The 27272-nt window shown below is 42.5% G+C and overlaps 3 protein-coding genes across 5 annotated transcripts in view; 1 reads left to right on the forward strand and 2 right to left on the reverse strand.

Moving 5' to 3' along the window:
- foxj3 (forkhead box J3) overlaps positions 1-18819 on the reverse strand; it is a 74701-nt gene extending 55882 nt beyond the window's left edge. For both annotated transcript variants that reach the window (XM_030374081.1, XM_030374080.1), the window contains exon 1: positions 18602-18819. The gene's annotated coding sequence lies outside the window, so the exon portion shown is untranslated. The remainder of the gene's footprint in view (positions 1-18601) is intronic.
- Positions 18820-19717: 898 nt separating this feature from the next.
- ppcs (phosphopantothenoylcysteine synthetase) lies at positions 19718-22140 on the forward strand. 2 transcript variants are annotated; one of them, XM_030374656.1, is made up of 4 exons: positions 19718-20661; positions 20808-21326; positions 21417-21520; positions 21607-22140. In XM_030374656.1, the coding sequence occupies exons 2-4, from the start codon at positions 20810-20812 to the stop codon at positions 21937-21939; spliced, it is 954 nt and encodes a 317-aa protein (XP_030230516.1). In that variant the 5' UTR covers positions 19718-20661; positions 20808-20809; the 3' UTR covers positions 21940-22140. The 2 variants fall into 2 exon arrangements, with proteins under 2 accessions (XP_030230516.1, XP_030230515.1); XM_030374655.1 differs by having other exon boundaries at positions 19740-19775; positions 21607-22138.
- Positions 22118-27177, reverse strand: utp3 (UTP3 small subunit processome component). Its single transcript, XM_030374653.1, has 16 exons — positions 27000-27177; positions 26664-26751; positions 25879-25935; positions 25723-25779; positions 25505-25619; positions 25344-25412; positions 25107-25228; positions 24704-24853; positions 24541-24612; positions 24404-24444; positions 24221-24317; positions 23710-23823; positions 23463-23611; positions 23303-23366; positions 22846-22953; positions 22118-22349 (listed from the first exon to the last, which is right to left on the reverse strand). Exons 1-16 carry the CDS (start codon positions 27014-27016, stop codon positions 22260-22262), a joined length of 1410 nt encoding a protein of 469 aa, XP_030230513.1. The 5' UTR covers positions 27017-27177; the 3' UTR covers positions 22118-22259.
- Between the last annotated feature and the right edge of the window lie 95 nt (positions 27178-27272).

Raw genomic sequence — 27272 nt, forward strand, 5'->3', positions numbered from 1 at the left:
ACCACCTTAAGCCTTAATCTTCATACGGACATTTACATTAAACTGAAATAAAGTCGGTAAAAAGCCAACACCAAAGCAATAGGTTTTAATGTACCCTTTCCTTCTCAATTAAAGGCTTAATGGCTCCGCTGAAACCCACCCCCAGGAATAAAGCATTAATAACCAAATCCTTACTTGCATTTTTAGGATGTGTCAATTATGGCTTCAGTGCACACGTGGCTGAGCACATTGTTCAGCTTATTGCAGCCTACAGCAACACTAGGTGCCAGGCGGGTCTTCCACGCTGCGGGTTTGACGCTTCACGTGCCAGCGTTGGAAGCTGGCTAGCCTTTGTGTGTGTGTGTGTGTGTGTGTGTGTGTGTGTGTGTGTGTGTGTGTGTGTGTGTGTGTGTGTGTGTGTGTGTGTGTGTGTGTGTGTGTGTGTGTGTGTGTGTGTGTGCATACCGCCTCACGAGTGCAGCCACAATTTATACGACTCCCATTGCCTGTGGTGGAACAAAATCAAGCCCGTAATTATTCTGCCAATCAATACAAGGATGAGGAGCAGGTGAAGGCAGCATAGGAGCTCGCCAACCAGGAAAACCAGGCTGGGTTCCTTGTAGTTCCAGGGATGTTCTTTAAACTGGTGTTGGATACCAGGCTTAAATATGGTACTGGAGAATATCCTAAACACAAGCAGTTGGCTTTCTGTTGTGCGTCTGGACAACAGACGAAATGGATTATAATGCTTATCAATATTTATATTGCAAAATGCTCTTACAGCATGATAACTGCCTTATAAAAGCAATCAATATAATCTGTACTTTGTATTGTCCATACTAGCTTCGCGTTTACTTCAAAGCATTATTAAGGGACGCTTAGGCCGGGTAAAGAAGTTGCAGACCCAGGTCCAGCCAGGAGTGACTAGGCATTAGTCTGGTTGCTGCTGGAAGCTAGTTTTGGACTAGCCAGGGAACTCACAGAGACTATGCAGCAAACAACAACAACGTGACCTCCATAATGCAGCCACAGTCCAAACCGAGGGTGAGGAATCTGAATGGACACATAGGAGTAATTATGCCGTACCGTGATATTAGATAGACACTCTCACAGCAGTTAAGACCCTTCAGCGATAACCCCAGGAGCACAAGTTCAGGGGTTGGCAGTGGGCGAGGGAGGAGGAAACAAATGGAGGATGAGAGAGAGCTGGGGAGATGAGAGCGATACATAAGAACCCCAGGATGTTGGCTCATTTTCCAGTCTGTGTGCCCTTCAAAAAAAATAAAAAGGACTGGTGCAACAATCCGGGCATACATTCCCAGTAATTAAATAAGCCTTTTCAGTGAATCAGGGCAGTGATCAGGAGGGCCTGCCTCTCTGTCCCCAACAGCTTGGCTGGGAGATGGCCTTTGTGTGGGCCGTGGTAGGGGTGCCCTGACACCGACCATGCGAACCCAATTACCCTGGTCCACGGGCCTCGGGGCCCACATTAACACACTCTCCCCCTGGGAGCTCGACTCCACGCCAGCCTGGCAGCCTGCGAGAGCCTGCTGCTGAATCACAAATAGACCACTTAAGGCACTGGCAGAGCAAGCGTTTTGGTGGCAGTCTTGAGTACCTATTCTCATCAGCATTCCCCAGGTCCCGTCCAAGGGCCAGGTCTTATCCTCAGCCGGCCTCCCAGGCAGCGCAGCAGGGCGAGGGGTTGGGGGTTGGGGGTTGGGCACGCACCCCCCCCCCCGAGTGCCTCAAGTCATTTATTCCACCGCTGCACCAGTACAGACACTTGACAAAGACGATCACACAGGCGGAATGCTCTGGTTCGACAGGCAATACAACTGAGCACTAAATGCAATAGATGGACAGAAAATGTATTAATAAATAAATATTTAAAAAGACGTACCATTGGTTACTATGAGTCATCCAAGTAATAACATTTGACCTTTGTATTTTTGGACCACAAATGTATGAGGCTGGCTCTGACTACTTCTTTTCAAGCAGTCTATGTCTTTAGACTATTATTACAGCTGAAAAGCGACTTCAAATGGCGTGAAGGTATTTTTTTTACCCCCTCTCTTTTTACAGACCTCAAACATAACATCGTCAGACACACAAACAAACACACACACACACACAGACACTTTTTCACAGGTCACTCCATTTCGCATAATTTGGCAGTGCAACAGAAACGTGCAAAATAAATAATTAGAAAAATAACACAAGCTCAAGTTACCCAAGCATGAATTGGAAGGTATTATCTAGGTGGGCAAACGCATGTTCTGAAACGCTGAGCAGTCCAGGAACCCAGACATGAATATCAAATGTAGACAGTGGATTAACATCGGATGCTCCATGGCTGACAGTGAAGCAACTGAGGTGTGCATAAAAAGTGAGTGAGTAAACTAACGAAGAACACCCAACTTATTTCCCAGCTCACAAAGTACAAGCCCCACCATGCTAAATAATGACATTAAAACATGGCGGTTGGTCGAAGGTGCTTAGGGTTCTGTCGACTCGTTTAGACCTTCCTCTCGCGTCAACGCCTCACATCGTCTTCACTTGGGATGGCACCAGCCCTGGCGTCATAATTAAAACCGCTTTGCTTTTTAATCAATATCCAATCTCTCAGAAATAATTAACAGCATATTAAAGAGTTAGCTGCCTGACGGGGGCTGAATGCTGCTGCTGCATCATTAAGCCATTCCAGCTCTGCTCTCTGACTCCACTGGCGTCTCATTTCACAGCTTTACCAAACACACACACGCACGCACACACATGACAGCAACACGTGCACACACACACAAACACACCATTTAAAACGCTTCTACTGTACCTTCATGAAAATGCCTCAGCATTCATAGGCTATTTGCATACAAACACACTTTAGTACCGATCTAATGATTCAGTGGTTAATCGATAAGGAAATGAGCAGACTCTAATTTTGATCATAGATTCAAACATGAGTGAAAATAGCAAAACATTTGCAAATTAGAACTTCAGACCTGCTATTCAGTATTTCCTCTGCTATTAAAAGTATGCTATTAGTTGTTCCTAGATCCCAAAGACATCAGTTTGGGCTTTTGGAACATTTGATGGTTATTTGCAATTATTTCTGACATTTACCATACTGATCGTTTTACTGGTGGTTTAATCAAAATATATCCCAAAGCCAACCACTTCAAAATCCTTAGTTGAAACCGTACAATCGGAGAGACGAACCACCGCAAGATCTGTGCACCCTCACAGAACAACATTCACTTGATTCACAGCACAACAATCAAGGCTTATTCAAGTATGGAGAACGGAAACATGTAGGCAGTAGCAGTGGCTTCACGGCGCAGTGCTTAATGACCATCATAAAACCATGCCTTTTACTCTTGATACATTGAGCTCTTTAAATTCCCTGGAGGTTGAATAACATTAGAGGACTGCGACAGGTCAAGTAACGGTGTAGGACATCTTGTTTAGTAGGAAATCCTAGGGATGCTGTGAAAAATGTTGATAATGAAATGTTTGACCAGAGGTTGTTCAATTGAACAGACAGTTCCCCTCTGTCCTTCGTTGTTTCTCCTCATGCCACATTAAGCCGTCATATAAAGACTCTTCTTCAAGTAGAGGTCAATTCCAGGTGGAGAAAGCGAAAGTCCTTCCTGTTTCCCCAACACCCATCTGGATTTGGAAATGACCCGCGACCAACAGAAAAATAGTGAGTGAAATCAGATGGTCACTAAAGGAGTGAAGCATAGACATGGCTTTGTGAACCTGGAATTTTCCAACTCTTGTTACAGGGTCCATGTGTGTGCAGAACTGGACAGTGAGCCCACCCAAAGGGATTTCAGCTCTTCAAGCTAAGTTGCGTAGTCAGGTTAAGCCATACATTCTGGGAAAGATCCATCTCTAAATAGTATCCTTATGCATGTCCTCAAAATATTAACCTCACATAGTACAATCTAGATTTACTGCCTCTTCCCTGCCTCACAAAACCATTTGTTAATGAAATGTGAGGTCACACTCTCACAACCAATCAACTCATGCATGTCCCTGTATGGCACCCTGATGGTGATAGTAAAACACTCCAAAGAGCAAAACGGCCCAATATTCATTGGAACCTTGCGTTTAGCCCGTGATGTCTTGTGCTGGACACAGAGATGGGAGGCATCACAGGCAGCTGTGGAATTTAACCCGGCTTGTCTTGCATCACCGGGAACCGTCTATGTTTATACCGGCTTATAAATTCCTTGGGCATTCTTCGCAAGAAGCCAATGCTAATTCTGGAGCAGCCCGGTTTGTGTCTATGGCTGATTAAGGAGAGAATAGCAGACGACAGCGTCTGCTTGAGGTATATGGCTAGTCTCTGTGGGGGGGGGGGGATAAGTAAGAGACAGCGAGAGCTAGAGAGAGAATGCCTGTTCATCACCCGCCCCCATCTCCCTCCTACACCTAGGCAGGTCATTTCAATTAATTTGGTTTCCAGGAAACAATGTTTCTATTTATCAGGAGCGTGGAAGATTGGGTGGTAGCAGCAGCAGTCTTTGTTGGTTTTGACTCTGCTGTTAAAATACCCGCTGGCGCAAAAGCGATTCATCCTCTGTCCTCATGATCACCAGGTTATTGCTTCAGAGCAACCAGGACAGGTCATCACATAAACGGGAGTATTTGCAACAATGAGAGCAGGCACGTGGTTTCAGGCCCATGGAAAGGAAAACAAACTGGATGCGTATCATGAATGTATCGTTGCCTCAGACACATCACAGGTGATCATAACGAAACATTGATTAATATACGCGTGTTTGAAGTCTCTCAAGAAATGACAGGAAAATACCTTGAGGGAGCTTCGCCCTGTCATGGATGAAAACCAAAAGACCAAGGAAACCCACTTTATAATTAGCAGAGAGAACAGCCTGTACGTAAATTGGGAATGCAAGATCCAGCGAGCCCACGCCATTGCCAACTAGCGCTGGGCAATAACAACTAAAGAATTTATTTTGAATTCTGTCCATCAATAACATAGCAGCATCTTACGTTGTAGCATTAAATCCAACCTTGGTCACCTACCTAAGAAAGGTTTAAGAAACAATGTATGACTTTATGAAAACGCAGATGAGACCAGCATCATTCACTCAGAACAGCCAATTTTTAAGATCAAAAATGTGATCCGGTTTTGTTTAGACTAGTAATAGAGCTTGAACAAGCAAAACACCAATAGCAAGTTACATTATAATATGATGACTAAACCCAATCCAAGGCCCCATATTTTGTCTGATACTAAAAAACGATATCAATATCTATTTGACATTGATAAACCAAACTACTGTTGCCTAATGCCAAGTCCACACACAAATGGCCTGGAAATGAACTTCCGGTCATATATTCAACATAGTGAGCAGGAAAGGAGGACTTATCAGCCTGTAAGATAAACAGGGAATAGACGTCTCTTCGATTGGACTTACGCCGGAGGAGGGGGGGGGGGGGGGGGGCGGGGTGAAGCTGCCTCTTCTCGAGAATTTCTCAAGAATTTCAATGACATACTCCAGCAGCACTCCCTGCGCCGGCCGGGCTCATAAGGCCGAGGGAGCTCTCCCACAGCGTGTGAGAGGCCGCCAGGTAGTGCATTGCTTTTAACAAGAGTCTGACCACAGACCAGGGTGAAGGAGACGACTGACCGGCCAGGCTGAGACCATATAGAAAAACACTCCCTTCAGAGATGGGAGGCAGGAGCATGAGGGTATGCATGAGGCAGCATTTGGAGCGTCCCTTTGACATTTTGACTCGTTGTATGAGAGTCCCGCAGAATGTCTTGCAAAAATGGCTCACTTGTAATTCGGGGGAATAGGCCAATTGAGAAGTGTCCATCAGTAAACGCTGATAGGTTCATTCATTGTTTTTACGGCATGGTAGTTCACGTTAGTTTACTGCTAGCGAGGACTGGGCCCCTCACACTTCAACTGCAGCTGTACGGCAGACGTTAACTCTGGACGTCAGAGCTGCTCCCGAGGGATAAAGACCTCGTAACATATTGTAGGTCTTAGCCCACGTGAAATGGCTGTTAACCTCCCATCGATCTGCAAAGCTCATCAAAAGTCTTGAGTGTTTTACATTATTGGATGGAACCAGAGGCCAATACAGCCAGACATTGATTTAGGACTTAATTCTTTATGAGTGAATAAAGCCACATTTATGCAGCTATTGGACAGCTGGGGGGCACGCTAATGGGTTTTATAGCAAAATTCATGGCCTGCAAAAATAAATGTCACATGATGCTGCCTGCTACCTCCTCTTAAGAAATATGCATATTCTGCTATACACAAAGCTGTACCAGCACAAAAAGCATGGCCCACCTTCTATTGTTTGAACTTCTACCTGCTTCTTCTTTTTTTTTTAATATATATATATATATATATATATATATATATATATATATATATATATATATATATATATATATATATATATATATATATAAAAAAAAGAAGCAGGTAAATCTATATATATATATCTATATCTATATCTATATATATATATCTATATAAAAAAAAGAAGCAGGTAAATCAATATATATTTATATTTTATAGAGCTGTCAGTTAAACGCGTTATTAACGGCGTTAACGCAAACCAAATTTAACGGCGTTAATTTTTTATCGCGCGATTAACGCAATTATTTTATAAAAAAAAAAAAAAAAAACTTTTTTTTTTTTTTTTTCTTTGGCTCAAAACAAAGAAGTAGTAGCCTGACTGCTATGTTCAAATAACATTTGTTCAAAGCAGTCGTTTAATTGCACTAAAGGCTCTTTTTTTGTATCGTCCTGTTTTGATCAGTGTATATGCCAATGTTGTTATCAATAAAAAATCATTTGCACAAGGCAAGCCGATGCACTTCACCATGTTGATAAGAGAATTAAAATTAGAAGAATTATGGGACAAAAAAATCAAGGGATATTTAGCATAGAAAAATAATTTGCGATTAATCGCGATTAATTAGAGTTAACTATGACATTAATGCGATTAATCACGATTAAATATTTTAATCGCTTGACAGCTCTAATATTTTAGTTAACTCACGATTAATCGCAAGTCTTTTTTCTATGCTAAATATCCCTTGATTTCTTGTCCCATTAATTGTTCTCATTTTAATGCTCTTATCAACATGGAGAAGTGCATTGTTTTTTTATTGATAACAACATATACTGATCAAAACAGGACGATACAAAAAAAAAGCCTATAGTGCAATTAAACAATGAACATACAAACATACTGCCTTGAACATAGCAGTCAGGCTACTGCTTCTTTGTTTTGAGCCAAAGAAAAATAATTGTAAATAATAAATTGCGTTAATTGCGCGATAAAAAAATTAACGCTGTTAAAATTGGCTTGCGTTAACGCCGTTAATAACGCGTTTAACTGACAGCACTAATATATATATATATATATATATATATATAGTGGAACCGTGCATAAAGTTAATTTAGCTCACTTCCAGTTCCAGTTTTCCAAGTTCAACAATTCATTGGAATAAGACACTACGAGGAGCTCTCTCTCTCTCGCTCTCGAAAATCAGATCATGATATGATACAAAAATAGGAACCTATGATAGTAAGCCTTTATTCAAAACTTCGGCACGGTTTCTTCTCAAAACTAAAAATGCAAATAAACTGATACATATACCAGTTTGTGTGATTATTAATAGTTCTCAAACATAATTTCTGCACAAGTAAAATCCTACATTCAACCTCCATATCATGCAACACAGCAATAGCAACACATATTTGCAGAAAGGTGATAAAAAAATTCGCAAATAGTGTAAAACTTTCAATTCACAGTAATAAATCCCATCTATATTTTCATTTAGAATATGAACCATTGGCGGCCTCGTATTGGGAGACAATGTCAAATTAAAACAATGAGCAGATTCTAAATCTTGATAACAGACTCCGTAGGAGTGTGGCCTTTGGTTGCTGGCGAAGCACTGCGCTACGCCTTGTCACATTTATTCAGACGTAAAAACACAGTTAATTAACCTGACACAGCAACTTCCACCCTGCGTGTTTAAGCGAATGCAAGGGAAGAACCGAAGAAAAGTCTCAACGCACTAATGAACACTTAATTTGAGAGGAAGACGGCATCTAACCACTTCTATCTTCCCGACATAACCCTCTTATCAGATCATCCCTCCACCTCTCCTGCTCTGCCTGATATCCCCCCCCCCCCCCCCCCCACCACTCTTTTAAGTTTCCTTCACTTTAACATTTCTGAGCACATTCCCCATCCAACACCCCCCCCCTCCCCGCAACATACCTTTCCATCCTAACCAGCCACCCCCACACACACACACACACACACACACACACACACACACACACACACACACACACACACACACACACACACACACACACACACACACACACACACACACACACACACACACCGCTCATTACAGCGGATTTGCATGTCTGCTCTGGAGAAGAATGAGGAGGAGATGAAACAGAACTCCCAGTGGCTGCTTCTGCAGAGCTTCACTCGCCTGACAGAGAGACGGAGAGAGAGAGAAACACACACCGAGAGCTCTACTTTAGGATTGCAGACAGGGCACATGCATGCAATGAGTCTTGCAGAGGGCATTATGCGTGGTTGCGCACACACACACGTAACATATATTAAAAAAAGAAACTAGTTCCGCCATGCATGTTGCCAAGCTAACCCACTCAGCGGTGCAGCGTGCTCACGCGTTACACCAGACGCCACCTCCCGTGCCATCAGTCTTCATCGACTCCAAAAGAATATCGCACAGATCCAGGAGACAGTCATCATTCCTCATTTACACGTCTTGGCCTCATTACCTGTCAGTGCGTTTTTATTACAATGGAGGAGCATGAGAAAGCGTGTGCTGCTCAAGGGCAAAGAGTGCAGTGCGGTAGCAGGCCTACACGGTGGGTAATTCTGCTTATTGCTCTCCTGGGCCTGGCCTCCCCCTGTAGCTTAGTGCCGAAGCAGCCGAGGGAAGGGGCGCTGCCCTCATACAACCCACACAGCAGATGGGCCGCTGCCCAGGGAATTCATTCATATTTCTATAAATCACAGCAACTTAAGCTGCCGCCCCCCCCCCCCCACACACACACACATACACCACACAACCACACACACATAAATGCATACTCTGCCGCATGCAGATCGCAGTTCCTTAGCAGAAAACAAACATGACCTTCATGGAAAGGTTAAGGGCTCTGATTGGTTGAGGACTTTTTGCGGAAGAATTTTAATAAGCAGGAGGGAAGATCTGCCGACTAACTCGGTTCCAACTTTCAAACGTGAAAGTAAACGTGCAAACTAAAAGGTGTGTTTTTTTTTTTGTAAAGATAGGAAAAAGAGAAATGCTATAGCTCACTGCGCGGACTCATCGGTTCATCTTAACCGATGGTCAAGAGTTGTTTTAAATGTCACACAGCGCCGCCTTTGCAGGGCAGGGGGCCTAGAAGAAAAAGAAGTCCACAATCCCAGGCCCATCGCGGCCTACACCGAGTGAGACGCTTTTGTTGGGGATGACTCATTTGGCGAAAGTGGCGTGTCATGTGGCTCGCAACATGACTCACTGTGGAGGGGAGGGTGAGGAGGGGGGAGGGAGGGGAGAGTCGACTCGGCCAGACTTCTGATCCACTGCAATCAATCATGAAGGCAGGAGAAATGCGTGAAGCATTTTGTGAACCACACCGGTTCATGTTCATGTAATAAATATATACACACACACAAATATATGGTGTGTTTTGTGTAAAACATGGTTTGACACAAACTTTGACACTTGGGTCATGCCCTTTTATCAATGTCTGATGAGGAATTTCTTGACTCAAAAACGAGAACTACTATTAAGAATTATTTTAGGATGCACCACTTTCATTTCCTTAACCTTCAAGTTAGTTGCGGTTAGATTTTTTAGTTAAGAGTAATGCACTGACAAGTCCATTGAGTCTTCAAAATACCCGAAAATACATTTTAGAATGAAACGCAAAGCTTTTCTTTATTTATTTATTTTTTTACGTACAATTTTAACCAGACATTATGGGAAAAAGCAGCTTGGTATATACAAGTAGCAACTTGGATCCTGCATTTGATACACTGACACACAAAAACGATTGCACCACAGGTTTTTTCAACATCCAGGGGGTGGCCTTATGCTTAATGCCGTGCACATTACTCCAGATAATTAAATCTACAGAAAGTATCAAAGCAGTAACACCCTTGGAGAGTAGTGATAAGAAAAATTCTAATCAGAGAACACACAAGAACATTTCAAAAACTAAAGTCACTTCTCATGACTTGACAGGAATTATTAGCGATGAGCCCTAAGCAGCAATCAACATTAAACCAAAGATGTGTTGATTTACTCTGCCCTAATTATGATCACTTTTTGTCAGAAACCCATTTTTGGCGACACACACACACACACACACACACACACACACACACACACACACACACACACACACACACACACACACACACACACACACACACACACACACACACACACACACACACACACACACACACAAAATCAGTGAGCAATTTGAGCCTGGTAAAGCAACAGCAGTGCAACGGAGCTGCACAGCGCGCATCAAGTCCTTTAATGTCTCCCGTGTACACACTCGCTCTCTTTACCCCCCACTGTAACAACCAGCGCCCCCCCAGAAGGTTTAGCCTTTCTGGCCCACCGAAGCTCTGCCTGCCATCTTAATCAGGGAAACTAGAAGGGAAGTGAAGGCATGGTAGTCTTTGAGAGGAAGCTGAATAAATGACTACACACACACACACCCTGGGGCGGCATGCCGGGGGGGGGGCAGGCCAAGCAGGGCCCATCGTGTTGAGACGAAGGAGGCAGACTCAAACACAACTGACATATCAAAGGGGGGGGGGGGGGGGGGGGGGGAGTCTTGTAGATGGGGAAAAAGAGCAGTCAAAGGCCTCACAATCTACCACACTAGGGGGGGAGTGGGTTCTGCTGCAATGAGGAACAACGCAACCAAAAACATTTAAATGAGTGATTAAAAGCAAAGTCGCTGCCTCTGTGCGGACTGGGGCATGTGGTTTGAGAAAATAATTTGTGTACCCTAAACTTTCTACCCTTGATTCGAGCCCATGCAAAATATATGAGCAAATGATCAAACTGCACAAGACAGTATAGATAAATAAATAAATACATACTGCCGCTCAAGGCATTTTCATTCATTTATCAAACTTGGGTTTTTCATTCAATGCAAGCATAATCAATGCAAGCAACTAACTACATTGAAAAGTAATAAAGGCTATGCAGCGTACCAATAGGCTACACAGGAAATTGGTCTAATATAAGTGACTAGGTCAAAAGTCAAGGTAAGAAGAGACAGGATTCATATTGCAGCTGACAGCCGCACGTCTTTAGTCTTTGTAAGAACACCAAGAATTGCTCCGTGGTAACTATTATGCTTACTAAGCCTCAAGAAAGAAAAAAAACGGTATGAGTTTAGCCACATGTTAATTGACTTGTATTTAACTTTCTGGCACTCCTAGAAGGCTGGAAAAAAAAAAGTAGGTCAGTCAGTCTCTGGTGACTCATACTTTCTGGCAGGGGACCAGGCAGGGCAGGTACGGAGATGAGACGCTTGTTGAGGAGTGTAATGATATACTGAGAGTCTGCGAATAGTAAGACTGTCACAGGGCTTCCTTTCACCTTGGCGTACACTTAAATTTGCTATTAAACCTAGACGGCGGCAGCAAGGAGCTGAGAGATTCAAACCAAAGTGATCCAGGTTTGTACTCCCCGCCAAACCCAATCTCAATTACCTGCCTCACAACAAAGTTATTAGCGAGAGACAGCTGCATCTACACTCCCGCAGTTCCTCGAGGCTTGATTGCATCCTTTGCATTCCACCACTACACTGAAGAAAGCAAACCTGAGCCAGTGCGGAAAGGAGGTGGGAAGAGATCGGGAGTAAGATTACTCCGAATTGAGGTACGAGCCCCTTCCTTTGCAGTCTGAGTCAATGGGGCTTATCTTAAAGGCAGTGCTGCCAGGCCGGCAGGACTGCCGTCGTATGGGAGGGTGGTGGTGGAAGGTGACTGTGACTCAGCCCCAAAAGTCAAGGAGTCCCCTCAGAAAAAAGGCCCACACACAGATCAGATGAAGTGCAATTTTCACTGTACTACGCAGTTCACGGCGCATTGCAGACACACCAACTTTCTTAATGACATTATGGGTTGCTGGAACACAGAACGCGTAGACACTACCCACACAACCCTCCTTCCTCAGTTAGCCCCTCCTCCAGCCAGCCCCGGCGCCCTCTCATTCATCCACCCGGAGGGAGAAGCACGCAGGCCAGAGGAAGTGTGACTCATCTGGGTAACTAGATGCATTCTTCACTATTCTCAACAGACGTGTTGTTGAGAGAGAGACAGAGAGAGAGTGAGAGAGGAGACAGAGAGAGAGAATTAGGAAATACCAAAGACAGTTCGAGGAAGAATAAATCACATAGTGTATGAATGCTTGGGAAGGGAGGCGGTTATCATCAGCAGATTTACGTACCAACCAACTTCAATGTAACCTACAACAGTGGCCAGCATTTAAAAGTGTAGGTGGGTGGGTGGATTGTTTCGCAGGGCGAAGATACCACACAAAAGCCTGCATCTAGAGCTAATCAATCAGGTTTCCCCAGAAACACAGTCTTGACGAGGAAAACAACCATGCAGAACGTCTTTAACAACAAGTAAAATCATATTGAAGACTTTGGCATAGAGACATTGGTGAGTTGCAGGCCAGCAAACACAACTTCTTCCCACCCAAAAGAAGAAAAAAGGGTCCCATCTGCAAGACTTGGCAGGCTGCACTCTAGATCACAGGGGGGGGCACACACACACACACACACACACACACACACACACACACACACACACACACACACACACACACACACACACACACACACACACACACACACACACACACACACACACACACACACACACACACACTTTGTCCGAATTGCACTATAACGGTTAGCAGAGAAAGGCCGTAAGCAGGGTAGAAGCCAGCCATGTCGTTCTAGTTCCCTAACCCTACATTTAACCTCCCTAATAAGGTTCAGGGCTGTGCATCCCTCGCCGAACTTCCACTCTCTGCTTGCTGAAAATAAAAAACAAGAGCACAAGAATAAGCTGGTAAACAATGTACTGTAGCAAGAGTAATACTAGTTATGGTATGAATACAGCCTTGTAATTTTGTTAGTTTTGGTTTTGTTTTAATCCTACAAGCTTTGTCCTACTGAAAAGCATCAATTTTCAGGTAGGGTTAAGATTTCCTCGTTTATACATCATTCTTTCAGCAGGTTATTAACCTTTTACCAGGAGCTAAATTTTGGATTTGCTGCGAGAGCATAAGCTAGTCACTGTAGTAATTAAAAGAAGGTGCAAATAGTATAGTGGGAGCTCCATTATCATTAGCTAAGCTCTGGAAGCTTAGCAGAAACCTTTCCCTGAAAACAGAGTGTGAATTATAGAAGCATATCAATTTCTTCAACCGAGCGTAGGACAAATAATAAAGAAGTCAAAATCAAATATGCTGACGCTCTACGGGGCGAACCAAATTCAAGGACACCGGAAACAATAAGATGAATTATTAAATGATTTCAGGCCTCAGAAGTCATGCCAGTCATATACCATCCGTGCCTTTAGGTATCCATTAAGAGCAGAAGACATCCTCCTAACCTTCAAATGACAACCACTATCTAGCCTTGACTTTTGTGTCTTACGTCTAGTAAAAGAAGAAGCACAATTAATTTGACTTCAATGGAAGGAATTCAAAGCTCCGGATATTACAGAGATATCCATACCGCTCATATTACATTTCATAAAAAACCTTCACATCATCACATGTTTCTAACCCAACATATTTTGCGTAGCCCAGTCTCCCTGGAACTTAAACCAAGCTTGAAACAGTCGTTTATATTCTGTGGATTCATAGCTTTTGCTCCCGACCATGTGCTCAGTCTCCTCTACACAGTACACAGCGGCCGCCATGTGTTGCCAGAGCTCACCCAACGGCGCGCCCTGCCCACTCTTCTCCCCGACACACAAACCTTTAACCATCAAGCCCTGTAGCGGAGGGCACTATCTTCCTTTGTAAAATACTGAAAAGTAAAAGATGAGCCAACCAGAGGAGGTGAAGGCGATCTCTTTGAATGAGAAGTGTTGCCCCTAATAGCTCAGTGGCTGCTGTTATTTGGAAAGCTACATGATGAATTAAATATCACATGCTTCCATAACAGATCCATATCCACAACCCTTTCCCACTCTGGATGAATGAATTGGGACTGTATAGAATTAGTTTACAGACATCGTGGCGATACATTGCAAGTGTTGTGGATGGGAGTTGGGTGTTGAAACAGGGAGAATAAGGCAGTGTATTTGCAGGATGAATAAAAAATGAAACTGTACTGCTTCGGTAAATTGACTCACTCCCGAGGAGGTTAAAGTGTGTGTGTGCGTGCGTGGATAAGTGCGTGTGTGCGTGCATGTGAGACTGGGTTTGTAGTGGGGGTTGGAAAGAAGGCTTGTTCGAAAAACTCTGAACAAGTGCGGCATTCCCACATCCATCCATATCCAGCATGGGGCTCTTTAAAAATTCATTAATTTACAGCAAAAATAGATTAAAGCACCCAGCTGAGCAAAACTCAAATTTTGACTTCTGAATAACATTAATGATAAAACATCTTCGAGATACCCAGGAGGCCTTGCCTGCAAAATAAGTTGTGGTGGCATTTGTTCACCTTTAAAACACCTTGCGAATAATTTGTTAAACTTTTAATAACGGCCATGTGTAGCTTATTGTCATATTTAATCATGCTTTTCTTTTGATTCAAAAACAGCTGAGCAAATACAGCCCAAAAAACCTCATTAAGATCCAGCCAAAAATGTGTAATTTCCCATGATGCTATGCCAATGTCATTCTAGTCACCATTTCATATCTCGCTTTAGAGCCTCTATGACAGTTGCTTCAGGCCCCCCCCCCAAAAAAATGCCTAGAACTGCAGTAACAGTAATTGCTCCGGCCAGCACTAAATGAGGTTCACTTAAGTGCAATTATCCCCCTCTGATCTCTTGCACATGAAGAGACTTCTTTAACATGGAGAAGTGGTCTCACACAATATGACTGCAAACTAGAATCGGGGAGGCATTTTTCAGCGAGATGAATGGCTTCAGAGCTCATCTGCATTCTAGTGATACACACAGCATTGTTAATGAAGAGTGAGCTAACACACACACACACACACACACACACACACACACACACACACACACACACACACACACACACACACACACACACACACACACACACACACACACACACACACACACACACACACACACACACACACACACACGTTTGGATGAAAGTGAAGCATGGGGAGCGATCCCTTACAAGAATGTCCACTGATTCGACATTAGACCCACAAGAGAGGAGAAAAAAACAACACGTTCTGTTTCTGTTGTGCATGGGGAAAGCTCTAAACAACTACATACATGTTCCTTGCATCAACGTTGAACAAAGATGGTTTTTTATTTGTGCAATATAAATAAGTGGGGGCTTGTTAGTCTACCTAGAATTTGTACGAAACTCCGATACCAATCGCAAAAATAACAAAAATGCCATCCTTTGTGCATTTTTCCAGCCAAAAGCATCCACTATTTCGGTCAGCTATTGGCTGCAGGGCAAGCCAGATGAGGTGGTCTATACCAGGGCACGGTAAAGAGGAATAGCCTACCTGTAGTTGGGTGGCCTCCAACTACTCAGGTTGGGGGGGGGGGGGGCTTTTTATGTTGCCACAGGCTCAAATACCACCAGGAGTCTGATAACTGCATCTCACGGATGGCCATTTGAATAATCACTTCAACAAGGGGACAAATTAAAAAAGCCTCTCAGTGAGACAGGGCTAGGCAGCGCAGGGCCACAGCTGAATTCCAAATGAGGCCCTGGCCTTGTATGCAAACACATACACAAACACACACACAAACTAGCTCTAAATTCACTCCCAATATGGCACCATGGAAACCTGTCTTTTTTTTGCTTTGCTTAAAAAATGGAATGATAATATAATAAATATCACAAATACGTTGCTAGGTAATGAAATATTCATAGTATCAAAGGGGGGAAATGTAGGGCTGATTAGTAATGCTCACTAGAGCTGATGGCCAAGTGGGAAGAAACATTCATTGTTTTATCAGAAAGACTTCTAATCTCTATCACAATATAGACTTATCAAATCCCATGCAGGACAGCTGGCTAGTCTAATATCACCACAACTAAACATTTTTGAGCTTTCCTTATAATTTATATTCAGTCTACTAAATGGCAACCACAGTAACATCCAAAAGTATTAATAATCCAAAGACCTATATCTCAAGTAGGTCTACTTCTTATCGTATAACCCATGTCAAAAACAAAAAGGGATTTAACAGCATATGTTTATACCAAACCTAGGCCCATTGAGCGAAGAGCTTACCCATCTAAAGTGAAGAGCTTGAAAGTATGAGTACCAGTATATGGCCATAAGCAACGGACAGAGAGAGTGTGTGTGTGTGTGTGTGTGTGTGTGTGTGTGTGTGTGTGTGTGTGTGTGTGTGTGTGTGTGTGTGTGTGTGTGTGTGTGTGTGTGTGTGTGTGTGTGTGTGTGTGTGTGTGTGTGTGTGTGTGTACACAGACAAGGGTAGGGACCTCAGCGAGGTTGCTAGCACTTTGGAACCATTAAGGTGCAGGCACTATACAGACTACATGCTTAAGACAATATTCCTCACATCTCATTTCTTCACAGCCTCAGATGATTCATCAGACGCTTTAACTTAAAAAAGAAAAGAAAATGAAAGACAAAATAATCTAAGAAGATGTGTGATCAGACAACAAATGATTCATCAAAAAAATATATATGTTAACTTTTATACTGTAGTTGTATATGGAAAAACACATCCCGTTTATTGATATGTTCAAAGTTACTACAATATATAAGTGCAACGTCTATCAAAATAAATCAGTGCGCTGAACTTTGTAAAATGTACCAAAACAATGTGCTGTCTGAATTTTTGAAAATTTCACTTACATTGTCTGAGCCATGAAATGTGTAAAAAATGCATTGTATCCTTCGTTTTCCAAATAAGGACGAATTAACCAACCGGATAATTCTTTTTTTTTTTCTTATTAATAATAATTTCTTAACCAAATATGAATCCCCAGTGCTAGGTAACTTCGAAGTGAAAACATTAAAGTGGAGTACCATTAGTTAAACATTATTTTCATTCAAGGTTGCATGCTTAGCCAATACAGGCGACAAGCCATAGCCATGCTATTTCAGGAATGAGTGATTAAAACGCAAACCAGGTCTGACCTTTTATTGTTGGCGCTCACTAAGACTACAGCTCTTTTATTAGTAGAAACATAAAGTCATACCGGGATTGGACTTCACTGGGGGATTTACTATCTGTTGTGGTTAGATATAAATTAGCATCTGCCATCACGAAGGGTTTATGTTAACTCAGTGCAAAGAAAAAGGGCCCTACGTTGTAGGAAAGGATGAACCTGCTCACTGAATGACAGAGACGAAACCTCTACTGTCCATGCTGACATAAAAGGCAATTACAAAGGAAAGTCATATTTACTGCCATAATATGAGTATGCATCTTGCATGGGTTTACCTATACTATTCACAAAGCCAGATATGGAATCAGTAATGTATGTAGTAGAATATGACAGCAAAACCTTTGACGAAACCCTAAAAAAATATTACTTTCTTAGCTATCATGCAAAACACGGGTGTAGCGACCAAAAACAAGATACAAGATTAAATGTAGTCGCATTACTGCTGAAACATGCTTGCACTTGTTGAGTATTCAGTCTCACAACACATTTGAGTTTTCAATATAGGTCAGCTAGTTTACGAAGAAGGTACGCGCTTTTCACGCGGAATGTATAAGCTGTCCGACAAAATCGTATTGACAGACAAGGAAAACACATTCCAACAGCTGATGTGCGTCGAGACCAAATAGCATCAGTGCAAAGAGCAGAATGACACCAACAGTGGTGGACTCAGTTCGTGTTGGACACATCCTCTTGCATTCCGATCCCAGCTTGCTAGCTTTAGCTGTTTCAGGGGGGCGACTGGTCTGACAAAAGAGTGTCTAAAGAAAAACATAGTGACTATTACCGACAACAAAACGACTTGTCTTCTCTTCTAACCATGCACGGACACCGCTCAGATAAGTTAGCTGGCTACCAATCGGGCTAGCTAGCTGTCAAAGTTGCTCTGTCAGTTGTCACTGGTTGTACGGTTGTGCTAGCGAGCTAGCGTGAGCTGTCAACTTCGAGAATTATGGAGGAACACCACAGGAAACATTTGCTATCGCCCGTACTACCATGTTAAACACTGACCACAATAAAACCAGAGAGAATAGCATGTGCCCAAACCCAGCAAATGGAAAACTGCCATGGCCTATTCACTATGCTCAATCCTCAGAACTTAAGTGCAGCTCACTTCCCCATGAAAGTCGTCCATTTCATGGGCCTGAGTTTAACTTCCATTCCCGTATTATTTGCTGGTAGCTCACTTACTCTAGATGAAGCTCTGTAATGTCGTTTTCTTAATCCAGTGTAGTTTTGGAATAACTGCCCCCTCCCCTTCCACTTCTTCATCAGAAAGTGTCCTCCCGCGGTGTCTGTGCTCTTGACGCTCGCCCTGTGCAGACCCGTTGTACTCTCGCCGGCGTGCCCGTGGCTTCCCTGCTTGGGTTCTCCGCCTTTCCCCGTTCGCCTTTCTCTCGATAGCTGAGCCAACATCCGGGACTCTCCCGTATGATAAGTGACCGGAACTACTTTCTGAAACAACGACCAGCATCACTCCACGGACAAATAAACTAGTGCGCTGATATTTCACCTTCCCCTAAAAATCAAGTTATTACAGATTACAGGTTAACTTAAAATTAGAAAAAGCATGATCAATTACTTGGTGTTCGAAGTGTTCACTAGAATGGACACAGTTCTCCCAAGTAGCAACATAATACTGATATGTAACGATAATTACAATTGAAAGTTGAAAGCATGCAATTATAATTCCACTATCAATCCTATTAGCTTCCTGCATGTCTTAATTATGATATGATTAACATAGGAACTTTCAAAAGTTATATTTAGCATTGACTCATGTCTGTCCCACTCCAAAATCACACAAATCACTTAATTGGCTCATTGGCTGGTTGGGTCGAATTGCCGAAAACTAGTAACCGATTTTATTATAAAACGGGTATACCGGTGGTCCATTTACAAAGTGCAACAGTGCTTCTAGTGGGCATTGTGTGAAATTATTTATATACTACATTACCACGTGTTTTAATCACGGCCAAAAGATTATACTGAACTATAAAATCATGAATAATATTTTCAATAACATAGGAAAGGCGAAGGCAACTAACTTAACTCTCCAAAGAGAATAATTGAAAAACACAGACAAAGTTACAACAGACGGGAAGAAAGGACTGAAACATGTCGTTTTAGCTTTGGAAGTATTATTTGGACCTACATATATTTTGAGTTGGTAGTACCAGGAAAACTACTTTTTATTTGATCATTATTATTATCACATATATTATATTAGTATTATCATCGGGGGGTTACAGTGAGTCCTCCCGACCAATGGGGGGCGCCAGGTATCAATATAGAAGTGTCTCTCTTTCTTTCAACTGATGGTGGAGGTGCTGGAGCTGTTCTCGGAAGACGCGAAGCGCCCGAAGTAACCTAATTAAACCATCAAACTGAACACTTTTTAACGGCCATGATATTGGATTATACCCAAATAGGATAGGAGATCGTCCCAAGAGAACGAACATGCTTTCAAATGCAGGATTCGTCGTTGGATAATCGAAACGCGAAACGGTTACCCGAACCTATATATAACTAACAGGAACGTTTAGCAATACAATTTAAGTATTTTGACAAAAGTGTTATTGTGTATAATGTCTGATGCATGACATAGATTAGAAGTCAGTCATGCAGAAATCACAGAATCAAATAGCAATCTCAAAAGCCTAGTATGTTATTGATCCCAGCAGCTCTATAAGGCACTGACAGTGTTTGCAATACTAAAATACTGTCAGTTCTACGTACGTAGAGCAATGTTACGATTTCATAGAGGGACACAATGAAATAAGGAAGTAGATATACAGACAAAATAGGTTTAAAACAATAAATAACCACCAGAGATACCACTAAGGCTAAATCAATTATACGGAAATGTGATAACTGCCAGGCATACAGAAGATTCAGTTGATCACGATTCAACGGATAGAGGTTGAGAAATTAAGAAAAAAACTTTGACAAATAAAATGATTCATTTATACACAGTGGAACTATGTTGTTGGAACAGGGAAACAAGTGATGGGCCTGGTTCATAATGCTCATAGTAGATATGACACTTGAAGAAGAAATATGAGTCAATCGTCAAGAAGAGGGCGCAATTGCAACTATCTGGATACCAAGCGCCCTTAAAGAAAGAAAGAAGAAGAGTAATACACATTTGGGAAGTCAGGAAGTTTGGTCGCAATTGGTTTTAGATAAGGACTCAAAGTCCACACCGTGTCGTTTAGTGCGAGCCCGTGCATAGTCCGAGCAATCGGCAGGTATGTTTCGGGAATAATATACAATACCGTTGTACGCACTTAGTACTAACCATAACATGTTATTAAGTGACAACAAATCTGCTGTCACTTTGCATAAAGACCAGATATATGATACAAGATTTCTGGTAACGTCAAACTTTTTACAGGAATGGCTAAGCTCAGGGCAGCTTCCATAGATGGAAAGCTATCTCAGGAGTTTGCAGTTCCCTCTCACGTCGATGATGTGAAAGAGCTGATGTCTGCCTTTGCTGAGCTCCACGGATCTGCCGGTCGCAAGGTGGTTCTTATCACATCCGGTGGCACCAAAGTCCCCCTGGAGTCCCGCACCGTTCGCTTTCTTGATAACTTCAGCAGTGGTCGTCGAGGATCTTCCTCTGCGGAGTACTTCCTTGACTCCGGCTATGCGGTGATCTTCTTATACAGACACCGCTCACTGTACCCCTACACACGCCTTTACTCCGGAATAAACCTACTCGATACTCTACAGCAGGGAAGTGGTTCTGACCAAGTGGTAGTCAACCAGGAGAAGCTTCCCAAAATAGACAAAGTGCTGAAACGTTATCAGCAGGTGAAAAAAGAAGGACTTCTTCTGCCTGTCGAGTTCAGCACACTGTCCGAATACCTTCACCTCCTGAAAGCATCAGCTCAGGTTCTATGCACATTAGGTATGCACCTGCCACCAAATATAGTTACAGCCAACTCATGTTTTCCAAGACAACTGCTTTTTTACATGCACATGTTTACTCTCTGCTTAGGGCCCAAGGCAATGTTTTATTTGGCCGCAGCAGTGTCTGACTTCTATATCCCAGCATCTGATATGCCTGAACACAAAATCCAGTCATCCAATGGGCCTCTTCAGGTGAGACTTGTCATTCAACCTTTTGTGACTGTTTGTATTCTCCCCAATTTTGGTCATGCAAACACATTCCCCTCCCTCCCCTCCAGATCAGTATGAAAATGGTCCCAAAGATACTGTCCCCGCTGGTGAAGGACTGGGCACCGCGGGCGTTTGTTATTTCCTTCAAGCTAGAGACTGACAAGTCAATTTTGTTGGACAAAGCGCGTAAGGCCCTAGAAACCTACAGGCACCAGGCAGTGGTGGCCAACGTGTTGGATACCAGGCGGGGTTATGTCGTGGTGGTGACCCCCGACACCTCAGCTGAGCTCATCCTCACGGACGACGAAGAGAGCAAGGAGGTGGAGATCGAGGAGAAGATAGTCAGTAATCTGACGGGGGCGCACACTCTTTTCATATCCAAACAGGATGGCCCAAGCTAAATTATTTTTGGAGTGCAATGACCTGTTTGTCTGTGCCCCATTCCACATATGGTATGCATGAGTAAATTCACATCCTGAATAACTGTTCGCATCTGTTTAATGCCATTGTCTGCCTTTGTACCCAGTCATTACCAAGTCTTCTGTGATGTACAAGTAACTGCATAATGCCACTGTGAAATAAAGGTTATCAGAAAAAGTTTATTTCAAGTGATTCATAGAAATATAATAGGAAAATCGGTCTTCATACAGGCAATTGCACTTGAATAAACAGTTAAAATGATGGCTATGCTGTGCAGCGTAATTTATACATCTCTGGTTCGTTACGCAAGCTTGATGCTCTTTTTGAGTCCACTGCGGATTCCGGAATGCTCTCCACTGTATCTGGTCTCCTCGCGTCGCACCTCCCGAACCTAGCAAACAAATACATTTTTTAAGAATTTCTCTTCACTGTCTTGAACAATTTGCATTTGCAAATGCACAGTAATCTGCCTGTGTTCGAATAAGTCGCACTATTTTTACCATTTTTGTAGTGTGGTCTGAATTGTGATTTCTATCTGGTTCGATATATAGTGCACTAGTTAATACCCATAATGAAGTGTGCAACTTATTTCACAATATTTCCCATGACGCATAGAGGTTTTCATTGTTATCCGATTCATCCAATAGAGGGTTTCAGATGCATAGATTCTTTGAGCAAACGGCATTTTCATGCATCCAACATAAGTCACTGTCAGTCATTTGTGTCTAAAGTTAAACTTTACTTGCTTCCTAAATTGTATATCCTATAGTGTTCGCTTTATAGGTAATTAGGGCACAAGTTAGAAAAATCGAACGCAGCCAAAGTTTCATCAATTACAATTGCGCAGATGGCAGCAAGGCTGAACTAACATCTTGCAGAATGCTTACCTGTCCCTTTCTCTTGATCTGAGCCCGCCTGTACTTCTCTCTGTGCTTCACTCTGGGATTGCGGTTAATCTTCTTCCTCTTGGGCGTCAGCCCCTTGTTCTTGGCCATCTTTGGAAGAAGAGATTGTTATCCCAATGATCCTTGGTTTTCTAAGACAATACATTTAATGACACTTAAAGTTTCTGTAGGTATTAAGATATACAAGAGTTGTCTAAAGGCAAATTCTGCGCCCTTCTCTGCTTGAGAGGTTAAGTATTGACGGGAGTAAAGGCATGCGCAATCAACTTGAAACGTTTCTCTGAATATCTTTCACTGAAAGATATTCCATTAAAATTATACTGAAATAATAGTTAACTAAAAGTTATGTACAGGCAGCACACTTAGTACATTGTTTCCAAGCACGATAATGCAGATGTCGTGCTGTAATAAAACTCCAAGAATACACTTCAAAGCCTACCTCATATGTGATCTTTCTCTTTGCATCCGTGGGAACGTCTTCTTCATCGCCATTCTCCTCCATTCTGGGAAGAAATGGGGGGCGAGGAAAAAATGTGCATCAGATACCAATCCCGAACACTTACTGCTGTCTCTGTACTTGAAATGGGAAAATAACTCACCCGTCCGCATCTGGGTCCATGTTCCTTCTCTTCTTCTTGAGCTTCAGCTTTTCCTCAACCTCTTTGTAGAAGCGCAGGGCAGCCTCCTCATCATCTGAGTCCGAGTCTGAGTCGTCTTCACTAGCTTCTCCCACTGCCTGTTCAGGAACCTAGTCACACATTTAAAAAGCATCCCATGAAGACCAAACCTCTCCCTCAAACCAGTGGAACCGTTACCATATCCCAAACAAATGTCAAACAAACATACTTGGCCCTCCTCAGGGGCAGGCCTGCGGCGGGACTCCTCCGGCTGCCACCCGGCAAGCAGCCTGCGAAGCTGGGGCTCCAGTCTGGCATCGACTGGCCCCAGCTTGTTGATGAGCTGCAGGCACCGCACACACGCAAGGGGTCGGTCAGTTGAACCATCAGATATTTAGCTGAACCGGATTTATAGTATGCTTGCATGCTCGCAAAAATGGTACACACGGCAAGGTTGTCTCGTTTCTTATTTTGCACTTTAAAAGATTCTCCTAAGTGGCCCAAGTGAGCTTAAATGGTTGGGTTCACTACCGCATTAAAGGCCCCTAAAGTGCAGATTAGGAGAACCCACAGGCTAGGGGGAAACATTTGGATCTCTGCACTTAACATTCTTTGGCAATGAAAGTTAACCAACCTAAAGGCTTTACGATACAACCCCAATTAAATGAATACATAACAAAATAAAGAAACTAAAAAGATAAACAGACATTGTTAAATCATAGGCAAAGAAAGTCACTTACATTTCTGTAGTTGAGCAACCTCTCTATGACGGGATGGTTATGAGCGGGGATTCTTTTTGCCTTAAGGACCAGGTAGAAACTGATATTTGTGCAGTAACTTTCGAGATGAAAGAAAAGAACTACCATGAGCAAAGCATCAAAATGTAACAAGGTGTAAAAATTAGTACATCCATTAAGACTTACTTCAGATAAAGCTGGTGTTTTGTCTTGAGATATTCGGCCCCCTTTGAAAAAGAAAGAAAAAAAAAAGATATTTTGAATAGGTTTTTTTGACGATATCAGCAATAAGCAAACTACAAATGGGATGAACTTGGACTAACCTTCCCTGGAGCAATCCGTCCATCCTTAATCATCTCAATGAGCGGCTGTATTTCATCCTTCAGTTCGGTCAGCTGCACACATCACAGTACAGAGTTAGCCCATAGCTGCTCTCCTTGTAACATTATGATGCATGATACTCCTTTTGAAGGCTTTGCCATTTACCTTTGCCTTGAAATCCTGAATAAGCTCAAGCATCTCAGGCGACTCCTTCTTCAGCAGCTTCAGCTTCTCTTTCTGGGACATCTGATCCAGGTCTTTCACAATTTTCTTATCCTTTTCTGCAGTCTTATCGTCCTTCTCCACAGCAAATTCCTAACATAACATGCATGATCATAACCGGTGCTTACGGTAAGATTCATTGGTTCCAATTGACCTGGACCATTTTTGGGGTGTTTAGTTTTAGAATCTTGTTCTCTTCCACTCTACTTATATTTACCTTTACATTTACCATCAGTATTTACAACTCAAAGCTTAAATACAGCACCTTTAACGTCACTGTAGTTCACGCAAATCATACATCTTTAAATAAAGAGAATTGTCATACAAGAGTCGCATCAATGCCTACCTGAAATAAATTGAGATCATAGTCCTCCTCGCTGAGATTCGCAGCCAGGCGTCTTTGTATGTTCTTAGCTTCTTCTTCCTCCTCTTTGTCCTCTGCTTCTACTTCTTCTTGCGTTTTCCCTTCTGCAACACAACACACCAGGGCTGAGATGCTCCACCGGCACAAAAGCACACTATCAAAGCGTATGTCATAAATAATCTGAATTCGGAATGGAGGGAGCGATAAAGATATACTCACTGGCAGCCACATAATCTGAGTCGTAGAAGAGGTTCTTTCTGTTACCCCACGCCATGTCACTAGGAAGATCTAGAAAAAAACATCAGAAAAATGGGTAACACTGTAAAACACAACGGTACATTTGGCCATGCAAACACTTGGATTAGACACAATTATTTTACCTGCATCTTTCTTCCCCTCTAGATCACTTTCCATATCACTCCCCTCTTCTTGTTGGTCGTCACCATATTCTTCATCTCCTTCAGACTCAGAGTCATCCAGGGCCATCACTTCCTCCTGTAATTTGAAATGAATACCTTGTGCTTAATCACCAACAAAAATAAGAAAACATTATCCAATATGATCGCACCTGTGATTACCTGGGGAAAAAGTTAATTACCTCATCATCCCCATCCTCAAGGTCACTATCCAATTGGTCACCACTGGCAAGAAGTTTCTGTAACAAGAAGAAACAAAACATTATGGTAAAATGGATGAATTGATAAAGAATTTGCCAAATAATGCTGACTTAGAACAAATATGAACACAAACTCACAGCAATCTTTTCATCATGAAACCGGTCCACCTCGCCCCTGGTAAAGTCTGTAGATTTCTGGAAAAAGTTGACAATAGATCATGAATGGTATTACCGATATAGTAATATAGATATCGTTACATTAACCAACTCCATTTCTGCCAAGGCCGTTCCGCTAGATGCCACTAAATACTGCACACTGGACCTTTAATAGAGGCTTGACAACCCTAGTTAACTCAGGTGTTTGCAAAGCACTGAATTGGTTTACGTTGAATAGGGCAACACAATAATTCAAGTCATTGTGTACATACTGTCCATGTCATGATCATCTTCCAGACTGATTACAGACCAATCATTGCAACCTTGTAATGTAGTGCTGGTTCTATCAGACCACACATTAACACTCAAATAGTTGAGGCTGCTTTTTACGAACAAAACTGGTCAATGTCCACATGCATTATCCGGAGTGATGGTGCAAACTGTGGCATACTGTTAACTGCTAAAAAAAAGAAATAGCAAAAAGCACATGCAGAATTCACTAAGACGTTGTATGGTTACCCCATCTTGATAGTGGCTCCCCACCAGTTGATTTAGCCCCAGCCTTTTAAAGTGATCGCTAATAATGTTTGAGTCCAGCCAAGACCAAGAAACAAGTTCACAATAACGTAACAAATTTCGCTGATCTCGAAATAAATGTATTTTAGGAGGTAACAGTTAACTGTTAAGCACGTTAGCCTTAACCTTGTCTTTAGATTCAACCTGAGTCACAGGCTTTTTTCTGCCATCCTTTTATATCCTCTCCTTACCTTGTCGGGGGCTTGCGCACCCTTGTAGGCTTGAGGGTCATCGTCGTCAAATTGCTCTGGCTTCTTCTGCAGTTTAAATCGTTTTACTCTGAATTGTAAGGGGAAGAGCAGGGAAGCAGAATTGTTCACTTGTTCTCCATATCACGGTGAATACACCGTGATACATAACAGAGTAGCAATAAAGCAGTTTCCATGTTGTCGAAAAGGGTTCCCTGATAATGACATGGTTGCATAGCGTTATGGACGAGAAGGCAAGGCACTGCATGTAAAGATGAATGTAACAATCGTAAACATTGCATTATCATGTAAATGAATGCAGGATTTCATAGCACTAACCGGATCTGTCGAACCATGGTGAAATCTTGACTTTGTAGACGTAAACGTCTTTCACAACACGTAATTTCTCGTAAACGCTATTTAAATTAGTTGTTATCACGAAATAGTATCATTCAAAGCCTGCACACGTTTGCGTTCCACATGTGCTTCCGGTATTTCTTCTTCTGGTTTCAAACATAGTAGTATGTATTTGCCGTGATCGCCATCTAGCGGTTGATTGGTAGAAAGTTAACCTTCTAAAATAAATGATAAATCAGCTCAATACCGATTTAT

The sequence above is a fragment of the Gadus morhua genome, chromosome 13 (assembly GCF_902167405.1).
Source record: "Gadus morhua chromosome 13, gadMor3.0, whole genome shotgun sequence".
NCBI lineage: Eukaryota > Metazoa > Chordata > Actinopteri > Gadiformes > Gadidae > Gadus > Gadus morhua.

Excerpts from the sequence above, each read along its gene's own strand:
- ppcs (XM_030374656.1), top strand. The coding sequence starts at position 20,810 with ATGGCTAAGCTCAGGGCAGCTTCCATAGATGGAAAGCTATCTCAGGAG. Across the intron at positions 21,327-21,416 it reads TCAGGTTCTATGCACATTAG|GGCCCAAGGCAATGTTTTAT; the intron begins GTATGCACCTGC and ends CTCTCTGCTTAG. Across the intron at positions 21,521-21,606 it reads CATCCAATGGGCCTCTTCAG|ATCAGTATGAAAATGGTCCC; the intron begins GTGAGACTTGTC and ends CCTCCCCTCCAG.
- utp3 (XM_030374653.1), bottom strand. Across the intron at positions 25,780-25,878 it reads TTCATGATGAAAAGATTGCT|AAACTTCTTGCCAGTGGTGA; the intron begins GTGAGTTTGTGT and ends TTCTTGTTACAG. Across the intron at positions 23,824-24,220 it reads GGTTGCTCAACTACAGAAAT|CTCATCAACAAGCTGGGGCC; the intron begins GTAAGTGACTTT and ends CGGTGCCTGCAG.